The sequence below is a fragment of the Maylandia zebra genome, linkage group LG6 (assembly GCF_041146795.1).
Source record: "Maylandia zebra isolate NMK-2024a linkage group LG6, Mzebra_GT3a, whole genome shotgun sequence".
Lineage (NCBI taxonomy): Eukaryota > Metazoa > Chordata > Actinopteri > Cichliformes > Cichlidae > Maylandia > Maylandia zebra.
The window spans coordinates 10,666,675-10,683,344 of NC_135172.1; the positions used below are offsets into that span (position 1 = coordinate 10,666,675).

The following is a 16,670-nucleotide window of genomic DNA, read 5'->3' on the forward strand; positions in this document are numbered from 1 at the left end:
ATGTGGCAGGGACTAAACACGATCACAGACTTTAGAGGGAAAACCAGCACACCGCAGACCACGGCCTCTCTGTGTGAGGATCTAAACGTATTCTACGCTAGATTCGACACAGCGAACACCATGAGACCGGACAGTGTGCGCACCGCGGATGACGTCAGTGCGCACACTGTGTCTGAGGAGGATGTGCGGAAGTGCTTCAGGAAGGTGAACGCACGCAAAGCTACTGGTCCGGACGGGATTCCCGGCCGCGTCCTCAGGTCATGCGCGGCTCAGCTGGCTGGAGTGTTCACGCACATCTTCAACCTTTCCCTCTCTCTGTCTGTAGTCCCAGCCTGCTTCAAAATGGCCACCATCGTCCCTGTACCCAAATCCTCCACCATCTCCTCATTGAACGACTGGCGACCTGTAGCCCTGACCCCCATCGTAAGCAAATGCTTCGAGAAGCTGGTCAGGGACTTCATCTGCTCTGCACTACCCGACTCACTGGACCCTCTACAGTTTGCATACCACCACAACAGGTCCACTGATGATGCCATAGCCCTGACACTACACACTGCCCTGTCACACCTGGAGAAGAGAGACACGTATGTGAGGATGCTGTTTGTAGATTACAGCTCAGCATTCAATACCATCGTTCCCTCGAAGCTGGACAGGAAACTGCAGGATCTAGGACTGAGCAGCTCCCTCTGCAGCTGGATCCTTAGCTTCCTGTCTGACAGACGCCAGGTGGTCAGACTGGGCAGCATCACCTCATCCCCCATCACACTGAACACTGGTGCTCCACAGGGGTGTGTACTGAGCCCTCTCCTGTACTCACTCTACACCTACGACTGCACAGCCACTAACAGCTCCAACATCATTGTGAAGTTTGCGGACGACACTACAGTGGTGGGTCTTATCACCAATGGTGATGAGACGGCTTACAGGGAGGAGGTCAGCGCCCTGACCCACTGGTGTCAAGACAACCATCTCACCCTCAACGTCGCAAAGACAAAGGAGTTGATAGTGGACTTCCGGAGGTGCAGAGAAGTACACACCCCCATCACCATCAACGGCGCTGCTGTGGAGAGAGTGAGCAGCTTCCGGTTCCTTGGCGTACACCTGGCTGAGGATCTTACGTGGTCAGTACACACAAACAAAACAGTGAAGAAGGCGCAGCAGCGCCTCTTCTTTCTCAGGAGACTGAAAAGATTCGGCATGAGCCCCCGCATCCTCAGGACCTTCTATCGCTGTGCCATTGAGAGCATCCTCACTGGATGCATCACCACCTGGTATGGCAACAGCACCGCCTACAACTGCAAAGCTCTCCAGCGAGTAGTGCGGTGCTCTGAACGGATAATTGGAGGTGAGCTTCCCTCCCTCCAAGACATCTACAGGAAGCGGTGCCTGAGGAAAGCGGGGAGGATCATCAAGGACTCCAGTCACCCCAGCCATAAACTGTTCAGACTGCTTCCATCAGGAAGGAGGTTCTGCAGCATCCGGTCCCGTACCAGCAGACTGAGAGACAGCTTTTTCCATCAGGCCATCAGACTGCTGAACACGTCATAGACACCTCAGCTTCACTACTGGAACTTCAACATTATGCACTCCACACTGTATATAAATGCCACTTGTTTTGCACATATTCAACTCTGTATATTTTATATATTTTATTATTATTATTATTATTATTATTTTATTTTATTTTTTTACTATTTAATTTGTAAAAATGTGTATACACACACACACACACACACACACACACACACACGTAGGAAAATATTTAGTATACACATCCAGAAATGCATACACTATTATATATTGTACATATATTTATTAGTTTCAGGTTGGCCATTCTTGTATTTTGCTCGTTTGTGTTGTTGTGTTTGCACATCTCTGTTGCTTGTGGGGCTCGCACACAAGAATTTCACTCGCATGTGCTGTGCCAGTGTGCCTGCACATGTGATGTGACAATAAAAAGTGATTTGATTTGATTTAAATGTAATACATACATTTCCGTCATTGGCCATAATTCTTGCAAGGAAGGGACTCAAAGGTCACAAGTTATTAAATAAAATTAATTAAACACACCATTAAAAGAAGTTCACTATTCACTCCTTAAACGTCATAGCTAGCAGCAGTTATTTATATCTATGAAAGAGAGAGCTTAATTGTTTGATTAAGCTTGATTGGAATGTCAGCTCCACACTGTGGCTGGTTGATTAAATAAGTTGGGGGAGCAAAAGTAAAATGAGCTACTTGTGGGATACTATTTAACTTGGCTTGGGTTGGGTAAGCTGCTCATTTTATGCTCATTTTACTTTTCAGATGGTGTCAAGCCTGGCAGTTTGGTGTAATTGTTAGCCTAGTAATTCATAGTAATATATTTCTCACACTCAACCTCTGCCTCTCCATGTGAGCAGAGACGCAGCAGCATCTTGTTTCTACAGGAAGCCTGATTAAAATGTTAGGCATTTATACGGTGTACAAGATTAAAGAATATAAAACTGATATTACTAAACCTGATTTCCTTCCATCTATTTTCTGCTGCTTATCTGAGTCCGGTCATGATGCCCAGACGTCCCCCTCCCCAGCCACCTACTCCTGCTCTTCCTGGAGAACAGTGAGCCGCCACTCTGGTGCCTTTCGGTGTAAACGAGTAGCTTTCCAAATAACTCAGCTCTTCATCGTGTTTCTAAGGCAGAGGTCAGACATCCTTCAGAAGATGCTCATTTGTGTCAGATTTTAGTCATAGGTAAAGGTATGACTGTAGACTGACGGGTAAATCAACAGGGATCAATACCCTGCTCCTCTTTTTTCCAATACAAGTTCCTCTATCAAATCATTTTTTGACACTTGAGTCAGCAGTCCAAGCAGAGATGTCCAGAAGTTCCTTTTCCCACTTAAGTGGTATTTATGGTCACACAAATGCGTCTGACAACAGACAGGCAGCGAATACTGAGATACCACGGCGAGCCGGCCGAGATACATAATGTGTCCAGTGTGTGTTTGGTCTGCCCTTACCAGCTCGTCTAGGAGACATTCTGGAGGCCTCCTATTTCAGATGCCAGTCAAACCACCTACACTGGCTCCTTTCCTTTCTGTGAATGATCGCAGTTGAGGAGGAGAAGCTATGCTGTCCCCTGGTATGGTCTCCCCAAGGCAACTGGTTCTTGATGAGGGGCCAAACTTAAGTACAATTCAAAAGACCAAAGTTACTAGCCTGGGACCAGTACTGGGGAGGTTTCTTTGTTTTCCAGAACAGCTAATAGCTGTGCCCCATGAGTTCAGCTTAAAATATCCACACAGGTACTTCGTCCTCCCTCGGGTGGGCAGAGAGCTTTGTGGTCCAGGTTGTGGTCCAGTCCCCGGCTGCTTTAGCTGGCTTTAGAAAAAACCTGAAATTAGAATTAAAACTGTTTGTACCTTCACCTGTGTTACTTACAGTGATATGTTATGTAATTTGTTAACTGTCTCTTTAAGCTTTCAGCAGCTGGAGAGTTAAAAATAGTCTGTGAGAAAATAGGCAGGCGGTGAACTCGAGCCTGTGATACGTTTTTAATGTCAGGCTGTGACCACAAACACCAGAGTGGTCATCAGCATTCAGATCAGCTGATAGTAACCAGAAACGGCTTTATGGTCATTCTCTTAATTGTTATTGGCGTTTTCTTTTATTTGACTTGTTTAAAATAATAAAAAGCTGATTTGGGTTCATTTTATAAGCAAATCACATAACTTAATACAACAGAAATAAACTGACAGAGTAATGGAAAATAAAAAATTATAAATGTGGCCCAAAGCTACACGGATCGCTGGCCACAATTCATTCAGCTGGAGGTCTTTTTTTTTTTCAAAGTTAATTTTAAATAGAAATAAATGTGGGCAAGAAATTAAAACTAAATAGGGAGCAAGCCTGAACCCTAAAGGCTTTACTAAGTGTTAATTATGCAGGTTTAGACATGGGCTGATTTGTAAGCTTGTGATAAACCTTAAATAAGTATATATGTATATTTTTGTCTGTTCCCTTGAAACGCATGCAGGTTCTGCAGGAGTTTCACCAGCAGCTGTTTGTGCAGAAGAACATGGCGTTCCAGCAAGCAGTACGGTAAATACTGATGTTTTTCTCTTTTTATTCATTATTAAATGCATAAAATATCACATGCGATTGCTTTTAGTGATTATTGGGGAAAATAAACTCGTATTTATTATGCATGGAATGAAATCCCCAACCTTAAAAATTTAGAACTTAACATGATTTCTCTAAAATGTTCAAGTAAAACTTGAAGAATAATTTTTGAAACTATTAAAATCCAAATCTCAAAGTGTTTGGGTTGCTTTTAATACAAATTTTGTAGCATAAAATAAGGTTCGTGTTTGACTAATTTAGTTGGCAGGAGGTGTTAATCAGTTTACCGGAAAATCAATTTCTACAGAACAGTGAAGTGAAATGTGGATCCTTCAGGTTTCAACTGCACAGGTTGGAAACCACAGGTAAAATGCTGTAATGAACACAGATCAGAGGAGATTGTTGAGAAGTGGAACAAAGCTCAACAGATGACAGATTAATTTGTTTAGACAACAATCAATACAAAATCAGACGAGTGGAACAAGCAGCTCACGGGCATCCTGAAAGCTGAGCTGGCCGTGGCCACAAAAGCCCGGACTGGACTCTGCTCAGGACCTTGATGCTCAAAGCGGCTTTAGGCAGAGCAGATCCACCTTTTTGGTCCAGAGTTAAACATCTCAACAATACCAGATGCAGAAAAGATTTATTTTTTTTTTTAGACATTCATGATCACTGGAGTATGAAGCTTGAGAAGCTGGGTGATGACCTTTCCTCTAAATTGATACACAAGCAGGAAAAAATGTTCTAATTTTCTAAAAAATTGTAAGTAACAGACAAAGTAGCTCCATTGTTTGAGTGTCAATAATCTGTCTGCACTGAAATAAACAACTAATTTAAATAGATTTTAATCACAAAAGTGCTGCACACACATTATGGAACAGTCTGGGTAAGAAGTCAAAGCAGGAAACATAATAAGTCCTGCGTGATTGGTCTTTATCTTTGTTAGTCTGAACTATGAGCCTGAAGGCAGAACAGTGAACTTTGTACTGTACTCCTTGCCCTGCACAGGAACTTAGATTATTTCCCATTTTTAGTTTTTATTTACAGATGTGTCGTCTCATTTCCTCACCGTGGGACTATTTCCAGCTCGTGTTTGTTCCGACTTTATCAGACTGTTTATCTTCCTAAATAAATGCACAACCTCCACTTTTAATTAAATATTTGGATTGGACGTGGATCTTTAACATGTCACCAGGTGAAGGACTGGTGACATCCTTCAGAAGATGCTCATTTGTGTCAGATTTTAGTCATAGGTAAAGTTATGACTGTAGACTGACGGGTAAATCAACAGGGATCAATACCCTGCTCCTCTTTTTTCCAATACAAGTTCCTCTATCAAATCATTTTTTGACACTTGAGTCAGCAGTCCAAGCAGAGATGACCAGAAGTTCCTTTTCCCACTTAAGTGGTATTTATAGTCACACAAATGCGTCTGACAACAGACAGGCAGCGAATACTGGGATACCAGTTATAATTCTGACTTTGAAGTGAAGCCACTTTTTGTTTTGGCTGTTTTTAATCAGTTCCAGTCGTGTTTAACCCCCATTTAGATTTACTTTCCCAAACTTTGTGGCACTAATGATTCTGTGTCCAGGTTTAAAACACCTGCTCTTTGAATTTGTACAGAAATTCTAGTTTAAGTCTGAGTTTTGTGCTGCTTTGGAGTATTAGTTGTTTTATATTACCTGAGTCCTGAGTAAAGTGTGGTATAAATGCAGGCATGGTCTCAGTGTTTTCTTCAGTGTTCTGGCTGATGTTATTGAAGCCACAGTGAGCATTTTTGTCCGTTCACCAGTGTGGCGGTATTTGAAAAATATACATCACGGGTGAAATGAAGATGGTTAAACTGTTACATCGCAGCTTTAATTTGAATGAACGTGTTTGTCTGTCTGCAGGCTTCTCAGCCAGACGAGCTGACCATCGAGGAGCAGGAAATCTTGGAGGTCATCGATGATGGCGACATGGAGGACTGGGTCAAGGTACAAAAATAACACAAACACAGTTATGTAGCAGATGCACTCTCATGTTTGAGGGTTGGTTGTTTTGTGTATTAGTTCACTCTCTGGCTCTTAGACTGTTTGACAAACATTTAGTTTCAGTTTTTATAAGACCTCGCACCGGTACAGACTATCTACTGGACGTTTTAGTGTTTCTCTGGGATCAGTTGAACTGATGTGGCTTCAGGAATTAGAATAATTCAACTAAAATGCCTGCGGTGCATTGAGGCAGGTCAGGTTGGCCTGGGTGGTAGAAGCTCTGCTGAACATACAGACAAATCAAAAAATGTACAAATACACAGTTCTCTGCTTCTTTTTTGGCCCTGCAGCCGTAAAGGGCTGATGGGAGATTCTCGTCACCCAGCCGGGCAGGCAGGTGGGCGGGCATGGCACCCAAGTTTGTGAATGCAATAATTCATGAATGAGGCAGTTTTTAAATTCATACCTTAAGTGCAGCTACTGAAAATCTGGACCAAATCCTGATTGATGGTGATCCAATCCTGCCTCAGCAGCGCTCCGGTTTGATCACAGTTTGTCAGCTTCTGCTTTTTAACAGCGGTTCGTGGACTCTTGATCAGTTTGAGATCTGCGGAGTGACCTGGTCATGGATATAAAATGTTAATTTGATGATCTCCCAGCTACTTAGTTGTCATTTTCACTTTGTTTGTCACAGACTGTTACAAAGTTGCTCCTGGACCTTTGGGAGAAAATTTGAGAAGTCTTTGAGGACATTTTTCGGGTGGTCAGTGGTGTCTACTTAAATGTAGAAATGTCAGCTGTGGATGCTCCCATCATTGTGTGAAGTCATTCTTTTATAAACGCCTCTGCAGAGCTGCTGGTGTGTAGTCATTGTGTACTTTGTGTGTGGTTGTTTTCAGATCATTTCCCTGAAGGAACATTGTGCATTGTTGCTGTTTTACTTTTGTTTATTGTGTAAGTCTGGCTTTCCTGTGAGCCATTGTGCAAATGTTCCACGTGTTGAGCCAATATTTTATGTATATTTACTTAGGTGATTATCTTTTCATATACAGATATAGTGTTTTAATGGGGTATTTATTTTAATGAATATAATCATACATAAAAATGTGAGCAATATCATTTATATAGATCTGTTTTAGTGCTGTGATTCCCCACAGCATGCCCCAACAGAGATCCCAATACCTCTGAGTGTTTTCAATCTGAATGAAAATAAGTAAGCAGCGGCAGGGGAGGCCACCGGTGTTCATGAAATCAAGCTTCATGAATTCAGCAGAGGCTTGTTTAGGATTTTAGATTTCTCGTTAATTCAGGAAGAGAGAACAAAAGCTCTCCTATTATTCTCTTTGTGGCTGTTATTAAATTCTGGCGACGATGCAGTGATATTGTTACAGCCCTACTCTTTACATCTGATTTTATTTTTTCTCATTAGGAGTTTTCCTGTTGAAACATTTTTGGCTGTTGTCATCGTCTGTGTGCATTGTCTGTGTTTCCAGGCCAGAAACCGTAGCGGACAGGTGGGCTACGTCCCGGAGAAATACCTGCAGCTGCCCTCCTCCAACAGCCTGCTGAGCATGCTGCAGTCGCTGGCCGCGCTGGACGCCCGATCCCATTCCTCCAGCAACTCCACCGAACCTGAAACCGAACTCCCAACCGGCTCCGTCAACGGAGACTCGAGGAGTGAGATCCGCCTCCACCAGATAATATCGGAGTTTTGATTTCCTGCTCTGTTTAATACCCTCGTTGCCACTGTCTGTGTTGCAGTTTCATTCGCAAAGGCTTTGTACGACTACGCGGGACAAACGGAAGATGAGCTGTCGTTCCCAGAAGGCGCCATCATCCCCATCCTGAGCAGAGAGACCCACGAGAACGATGGCTTCTGGGAGGGCGAGTTTAACGGCGTTGTTGGTGTAAGAGTTCAAATAATAGTTTGCAAAAGCTTGTGACTGCAAAATTGTGTCTGCCTAAGGGACAGTTTGTTCCAGGAGATAAGCGAGAGTTAGAAGATTAATAGGAAGCACCTGGCCTCCAGACGGAGAAGATGTCCTTTTAAATGTGTCAAAAGTCGTCAACAGAACATTTGTGGTTTTGAAACTTATGCCTGTGTTGTATCTGCTTGACGCATGAAGGTGCGTCATAAAAGTAAACCCTGATGGTATAAAACAACTGCTTGTGTATCATTGGGCGGAGATCGATGCTGTCTGTGGGCAGTGTTCATCTCCCCACGCGCGTGTTCATTAAAATCATTGTTTGACCGAAGCTCTTCTGGACCATTATTGTTTTGTGCTCACCCTCAATATTTGAACTCGTAACAAACAGCAATAACGGCAAAACATGTAATGGACGTGCTGGTCCACTAGACAACATCATGTTGATGTAAAGCTTTGGGTCTCTTATGCAAAGTAAAGAGGCTGAAATAAGGTGTCCATGAGTATCAGTTTTCAACATTCAGTATTAAGAGACAAAGACTGTACGGGTTGGGCCAGTCGTCAAGTCCTGGAGCAAAGTGAGCCTGCAAATCAATAAGATGCAAATCAGTTTATACCTTTCATATAATGTTTGAATTTGTTTATTCTGAGTTTTATTGTTCAGTTAGTTTCCACAGTTCATATATCATGTGTAATTTTTCATTAGTTTCAGTGTTTGTTTGTATTTTATTCTATTCATGATGGTTGTGTTGACAGATTTGTCCAAATTTAAAGCTATAGATGTGAACTTTTGGTTCCTTTGTAATAATTCCTGTATAATTAGTTTCAGTCTTTGTGAAGTGGGGAAGGAGGACCCAAAAGCAGGACTCGTGCGATGGACAGTGCTCTTTATTTACAGTGGAGTAAATAAGACAACACAATAATCTCTTGAGCTCCCTCGACTCCTGTGTCATGTCTTCACCCAAAACTCCGTGCTCTCTGCTCCGTGGCTGCTGTCCACCTGTGCTCCACTCTCCTCCTCCTGGGAAAAAAAACAACAGAGGCAGCCGTCAGGACACCATGCCGCCTAATCAACAAAAAACAGTCCCAGTCTAAATAATCTAAAAAACCAACCACGGCTCCAGTGATGGCAACACACAGTTCTAGTGACCAACCCAGTGGGCGGCACTCGAGACAAAGCAGTTCAGGTGGCCTGCATACATTTAGTATCAGGCTTTACAAAAAAAAGTATCAACTATGTTAGGATCCATGTTCATCATGTGTGATGTGTGTTTACATTTGAAGGTGTTTGTGGATTTGTCACCTCTCTTCAAGGTGTGGTTTGTGTTTGATGCTGAAACAGATAAAGACTGCTGATTGGCTGAAGTAGGGTTCAATAAAAATTGTTTGGTTGTTGGTTTGGGCACTGCTCAGGTCCACATTAAATAAACTGCTGCTCATGTGTGTTTGTAGGTTCTCAGTCATCCAGGTCATGGTTGTCTAAGGAGCCTGGAAAGAAAGCGACTTTACTTCTTTAAGGTTCTGGATGATGTTTAACTTCTGATCCAAGAAGCTTCTTCAGTTGATGTGCTTCCTTTGCTCATTTTCCACCTCTGCACAGTTTCGTTTGATGACAGTGCAGTGCAGTTCTCCCAAACATACAACAGAGGGCGCTATGCACATTCACTGAAGTGCAGAAAAATACAAGTGGAGGAGGAAACAAACAGCAGCATCAAGAGAGAAAACTGAAGTGTTCAAAGCGAGTTACTTTAGTCTCTTATTGTAATATTAATCGACATCTAAACATCACGTTGATGCTTCATGTTTGACTTCCGTGTCCTTTTACTGCTCAGTTGGAAAATATTGATGCAATTTAAAAGAAGAGGAGAAGAGTAATTTCTCTGTACTACTTCAAAAGTAATTTGAAAGCACTGCCTCATATGGAAAATGAATCATGATGAAATCCTGAAACAAATAGTGTTTGTGAATATGAAGAGTTTAGTTTTCATTTTGGTCTTAGAACTATAAAAATGCAGGACTGAAGACAAGATGGAAATGATGTGTTATGAGAAATAAAACACATATGTCGCTATGTACTATCATTTTATTTTGTTTATTTTTTGCTCTTGTAGGTTTTTTGCTTTAGTGTAAATTTTGAAAGCACTGCTTTTAGTTTGAAAATTGGATTCAGTGTTTAGAGTTCGGACAAAACAATGGACGGTTTCAAGAAATGTATTTTATCAACAAAACTTATTTTGATGGTTACTGTATTTATTTTAATGCCCTCAGTGCACGGAGGCCAACAGCCTCCATGTAAACATTTCTTTTTTTCTTTCTTTTTTTTTAAACAGGGTTTAATCAGCGCTGACATACAGACATTTATGCGCTGGGTATAACAGACATGCTTACCGTGTGAAAGGACCGCGGATGTCTTGGAGCAGAGAAACATGCTGTATTGTTGTTTTTCTTTATTGCATAAGCAGCGCCCGACTGTCAGAAACGCTCTGTGCGGGTAGCAAAGTCGGCTCCAACGCACCTGCAGGCATCCATTTGAAAGAAAGGTGTCGCTGCGGCTAGGCTCTCGGGATAGTCAGACTTTTATTTATATTTGCGGCATTCTGGTGCGTTAAAACTAGCAGCCTCTGTGTCCCGCTTGGATCACCATTCTGAAAATTCAGATATTTAAATAAAATGATGAATCGGCGAGTGATGAGGAGCCACGTAGATCCTAAAATCAGGTTTGATTAAATTAAACTCTTATGAACAGTGATGACGCGTTCCAAACAAACGATGCTTTCTACATGGCCAAATTGTGTGCTAACTACCTCACAGCGCTGTGTCCGGGGTCCGAAAAAAAAAGTTAAAACGATATACCTTGCGAAAGTTGTGAAGTGCTGAGGAAAATACTGTGTGTCTGATGGGGTGTTTTTATATAGGTGGACTTGGTTTCAGTTGACCTCTGACATGGAGAGATGAAAAGAGCAGTTTGTAAAGAAAAAAGGTGGAAACTATGGAACTACAGTTGGGATGTGTGTGCTGGGATGCTCTTGATAAGTATGCAGCTTTTATTGTTTTATGACTTGTTTTGCTGACTGTTGGGGCCCTACCTGTAACCCCCTCTGTCTAATCATCAAGTCTTACTGTTGCAGTGCGTTTGTGTGGCTACTAGACAATTATAGGTTGTATTAAAGCAGGGGTGTCAAACTCAAATACACAGTGGGCCAAAATTCAAAACTGGAACAAAGTCGTGGGCTAACATTAATATTTATTGAAAAAAAAATCTTCCTCCAGATATAAGAATGAATATTTTCTTATGGACTCAAATAAGTTTTGCTGGAAACCTGAATATGGAACAAGCAAAGCTTAATACTAAACAATATATATATTAGCTGTATAATACCAGTAGGCCAGCTCTAATAGTAATTTGGTATGGCTTCGCGGGCCAAATGTAATTAGGCTGCGGGCCAGAGTTTGACACCTGTGTATTAAAGGAACATTGGGGGGTCGATACAGTGCTATTGTGGCTAGTTAAGAATGTGGTTTTTAGAAGTATCACAAGAAAAGTTTATTTCTAAAGGGATACATGTTGTTTGTGGTACTCTGTTTTAAAAACTATTAGCCTCTGTGTCTTTCAGAGCACAAAAGAAAAGTGAAATGCTCCTAAACTAGTTATATTACTACTGAGGTTGAGGCAGTAACAAAGTTCTTTAAATCATCAGGCAAGAAAATCCAGAAACCTTGGGTTAGCCGTGGCTATCCGGGTCATCTGAGCCCGAATAGCCTCCTTCTCCTCCTCCTGCACAGGAAATAATCCAAAGTCCGTTAAATTCAAAAGAGTCACTGAAATAAATGTCTGCTGGGTAAAACACGGTCAGGTTAAAAGCGAGCCGTTTAATGTGGCTGATAAACGAGTACAAAAACAAAAGGCAGATGCACACAAGAAAGAACCTAACTAGAAGTAAACTGGGAAAACTAAATGCAAAGAACAAAACCTTGAACGTTGCATGGACATGGACACTCCTGGAGACATGGAACAACAGACAACCTGACAAAGAATGAACAGAAACACACAGAATAAATACACACAAGGGTGATTAGGGGGAAGTGGAAACACATGGGGAAACAGCTGACACTACTCTGACATAAGGAGACAAAGGAAGCAAAGCTGACTACACTGAAATAGGACACAGACCTTCAAAATAAAACAGGAAACATGAGACGCAGACAAGACAATATAAACTTGATAACATAAGAGGGCAAAGGGAGACTAAAACACAGGGGTAGAAGACACAAGAGGAATCTAAATAAACAAATGAGCTTAGATAACCTGATGAACTTAAAAATAAACCATAAACATCAAAAATAAACTAAAACTTAAAACGCTGGGTCAAAAGACCCAGGATCGTGACAGTGGGAGGTTGAAGCTGCCACAGGGCAAAAGCAGGACAGGCTGCCAGTTTATCACAGGGCTAACACAATATATGTGATAGAAAATCAACTGAAATGTTTGATATTTATTTATAATAATAAGAGAATAACTACTATTTATAATAATATTATAGTTGTTATTATAAATATGTGTATATTTTTTATAACACCCAACATAAAAGGCTTCTTTCCAAACCTGAGCTGTTTCAGACGCTTCTTGAAATTCTGACTTCTCTGAACTCAAATTCAAAAACAAATTCAAAATACAAATACAAATTCAAATTTTATTTGTCACGTACACAGTCATACACAGTACGATATGTAGTGAAATGCTTGGACAACTGCTCGTGACCTAAAGAAAACAAAAAAAGGAAAAGGCTATGAATAAGATAGGAAATAAATATGAAAAATTAAAAAGGGTAAATTTAACTAGGAAGGAATAAAATATAAATTAAGGTTAAAAATGAAATAACTGTACAACACAAATTAGAATGAAGGGTAAATTTAACTGGGAAGAATAAGATAAAGATAAATATATAAATTAAAGTTGAAAATAAAATAACTGTACAACAAAATACACAATATAGAACTATATAAGAATGTATGAAGAAATCTAAATATAAATAAATATATACACAATAACAGCAGCTGTACAAGTATTAACCGGAAATGAAGAATATAGTGACCAGTGTTGTGCAAAACCAAAGTCCAGAAAGTCCAGTGTGTGTGTAAGAACTGTATGTGTGGGTCAGTACTGTGTGGTGGTGTGATTGAGAGACCGTATCGCCTGCGGGAAGAAGCTCCTCCTCAGTCTCTCTGTGTTGGTCTTCAGGGAGCGGAATCGCTTTCCTGACCTCAACAGAGAGAACAGTCTGTTGTTGGGATGGCTGAGGTCCTTCACGATCTTCCTGGCCTTGGTCCAGCACCGAACTCAGTGTAAGGTGTCTGCTCCCTCACTGTGGCTGTGCCTGGAAGTACTTCTGCTTCTTGTCTTCCCCTAATGCAGCTTTAAAGTATTAAGTATGAAGCAACAGTGCTTCTCTTTGCGCCTCTGAAATCTGTGTTCTCTCTACTGATAAACAAAAGAAACAATGTAAAATGTATTAATAAATCAGTAACAAAAATATAGCGTAGAAGGTAAGTAGAGATTTTCATACCATCTTCAAGCCTAATGCTTTTAAGTCCCACACTCAATGCAGCCTGACTCAAAACCTGATTCTAAATGGTTCAGCACAGACACAGACTCGCTGACTTTTTATAGTCACTCTATAAATGCTGTCCATTTAAATCATCACTTGTAAACACTGCCTTATCCACCGGAGATCAGTGAGAATGGATTCTGGAGTCTTCCCATCCTCCTGTTAGTGATCCTCCATCTGAATGGATGATAACAACCTTCTGAACTGACTAGCAGGTGTAGAAAGCCCGACTAGCCCATATCTATGGGACTGATCACTGCTGATAAACCCACTAAATGGATGGATAAGAGCTCTGGTCACATTTGGAGTTGGGCCACAGCTCTGCACAGTGGCTGCCAAATGGTCGTCTTCTATTGTGAAATTCAGCACAGCAGAGAAGAAATAGCACATTATGACACAGTATGATGGAAAGGCAAATAAGAAAAGTGTGTAAATTAATAGATTCAACTCATGTTTTCCTTTACATTTTGACAGCATGACTGCTCTTCCCTTCCATCAAGTACATTTTTCCACTTCTAGAATCCCTAGAAGCCAGAAACACAAAACAAGGCTACGTCCACACGTACACGGGTGTTTTTGAAAACGGAGATTTTCCGTTTTCGGTTTTTTTAAAAAATCCCGTCCACACGTAAAAGCCAAAGACGAAGGAAAACGCTGCTAGGAACATGCCAAAGCAGCAGATGGCGCTATATTCCTATCCATGTAGAAATGTTGGCCAATCAGAAGTCAGCCTGGGTGGGAAAGAGTAAACAAAGATGGCGCATAGAAGCAGAACTGAGTCCTATGTGTGGAGGGACAGTAACTGTGTAAGCATTTAAACACTGCAGAGAGTAAAATGAACAGTAATGGTATTTTGTGTAAGTCCGCCATTGTAGAAATTCATTTCACCGAAACAATAACCTGGCGCACAGTGTGACGTCAAAAAATGCGCACACCTTTGACGCTGCGTTTTCTCCGTTTTTCTCGTCCACACGTAAACGCAAAAACTGAGTTTTCAAAAATATCCACCCTGGCTGGAGTTTTTAAAAATCTCCGTTTTCAGTGACCGAAAACACCGTTTACGTGTGGACGAAAGGTGCGAACGCATAGAAAAATCTGCGTTTTCAAAAATACCCGGGTACGTGTGGACGTAGCCCAAGATACTGCTGTTATTATTAAATAGTTTCAATTTGTTTCTTAGTTTATTTGTGATTTAAATTTTCACCTTTCATCTTTATGCTTAGTTTGTTCTGGTTACTTTGAATTTTGTAGCCTCGAGCTTATTTCTCAGACTATCTCCTTTTGTAATTTGTAAAAATAGTTCAGTGAGTTTATTTTCCTCCATTGTCCTGCGTTCTGTGTCACGTCTGTGTTTCTGTTCTTGCACACCAAGTTACTTATTGTGTTAGTCTGTTGTCTCTTGTGGTTTTTATTTTGTTTTACGTCGCTTGTCTCGTTTTCTTATTTAGGTTCAGCTGCCCTCCCAGGTGTCTCCTGTTTGTCCTGAGCTCCTTGTGTATTTACTCCCTCAGTTTGTCTTAATTGGTTGCTGTGTCCTCCCTCTCTGTATTGTTTCCTTCCTCAGTGTTTCCCTGGTTTTGCTAGTATCCAGTTTCCCTGCTGCTGCCCTGCCACTGTGTTTTTGTATTTTTTGCTACTGCATTGAAGCTGATCTTTGAGTTCATCCTTTGTCTCCTGAGTTCTGCATTTGGGTCCATATTTGAAATATATTTGAAAAACTAACTCTGTAGGTGCTCACACGCCACTGCACGCTCATGCATGTGTGGGAAAGAAAGAGAAAGAGAGAAATACTGCTACAAGCTAGTTCAGAAATCAGAAAGGGTTTTATTGCCAAATGTTGAGCAGGTTTACAACATTAGGAAATTGCTGCGGTGCTTCAGTGCAAACATACTGTTATAAATTACGTTTAAATAGACATGAAAATAAAAATAAGAGTAAGAATTAAAAGTGCTAAGTAGATAGATATATACATGATATATACATGAGTGCAGGTGGTGATCAGTGCCAAACATGGAATGATGCAGTGAACACAGCGTAGGGTCATGTGTTAGTGGTGGGAACAGTCATACGGTTATTGTTCATGTGTCCGACAGCAGAGGGGAAGAAACTGTTCTTATGGCGAGAGGTTTTGGTGCGAATGGACCGGAGCCTCCTGCCTGAGGGGAGCAGGTCAAACAGACTGTGTCCAGGGTGAGAAGGGTCAGCTGTGATCCGAGCTGCACGCCCCAGTGTCCTGGAGGTGTACAGGTCCTGCAGAGATGGGAGTCTGCAGCCAATCACCTTCTCAGCAGAGCGCACAACACGCTGCAGTCTCTGTTTGTCCCTGATAGTGGCTCCAGCGTACCACACGGTGATGGAGGAGGTGAGGATGGACTCGATGATTGCAGTGTAGAATTGCGTCATCGTCCGTGTTGGCAGGTTGAATTTCTTCAGCTGCCTCAGGAAGTACATCCTCTGCTGGGCTTTCTTAATGACGGAGGTGATGGTGGGCTCCCACTTCAGGTCCTGGGTGATGGTGGTGGTAGTTGTGATAAATGGTAGTTTAAATTGTGTCCAGGTAATGAACCATTAAATCTCCTCTTGCACCATCTGAATCTCTCTGCAATCACATCACATAGTATGCATATTTTAATTTATACAGCCAAATATCACAAATCTGACCTTAAGGTCTTTGCCACCTGGACACACACACACCAACCGCTCTGAAGAAGCTTCGAGTGGATTTGGAAATAGACACCTGAGGTGAAAGAATTCAATTGATTAAAGTTGTGCTATTATTAAAAAGGTAACAATATCAAGATATGATTCAGGAGGATGTGAAACAACTTCTTAGGTTATGTACTTATTGATTATCAATAATTAACAATGAATATGTTTATTTTACAACCATGCAAACATGACTGATTAACCTGCATGGGGGAAAACTGAATATTGAGTATTAACAACTAAGAGTGCAATAAGTGACCACTGAAAGAGGCCCACACAAAAAGTTTTAAGGCTGTAAGACAGCTGTATGTCACAGAACAATGAACTTCATTTTGAGCTTACTCATAATCAA

At 41.4% G+C, this 16,670-nt stretch overlaps 1 protein-coding gene across 1 annotated transcript; it reads left to right on the forward strand.

The window, feature by feature from the left end:
* Positions 1–2,391: 2,391 nt before the first annotated feature.
* LOC112434604 (F-BAR and double SH3 domains protein 2-like) lies at positions 2,392–9,973 on the forward strand. The gene is made up of 7 exons (XM_076884635.1): positions 2,392–2,445; positions 2,540–2,685; positions 4,020–4,084; positions 6,001–6,084; positions 7,575–7,758; positions 7,843–7,988; positions 9,459–9,973. The coding sequence occupies exons 4-7, from the start codon at positions 6,067–6,069 to the stop codon at positions 9,540–9,542; spliced, it is 432 nt and encodes a 143-aa protein (XP_076740750.1). The 5' UTR covers positions 2,392–2,445; positions 2,540–2,685; positions 4,020–4,084; positions 6,001–6,066; the 3' UTR covers positions 9,543–9,973.
* Positions 9,974–16,670: the final 6,697 nt, after the last annotated feature.

What these genes read in the sequence shown, in the direction of transcription:
- LOC112434604 (XM_076884635.1), top strand. An exon ending in CGTCAACGGAGACTCGAGGA is followed by an intron (nt 7,759 to 7,842) that starts GTGAGATCCGCC and finishes TCTGTGTTGCAG; the next exon opens with TTTCATTCGCAAAGGCTTTG. An exon ending in AGTTTAACGGCGTTGTTGGT is followed by an intron (nt 7,989 to 9,458) that starts GTAAGAGTTCAA and finishes GTGTGTTTGTAG; the next exon opens with GTTCTCAGTCATCCAGGTCA.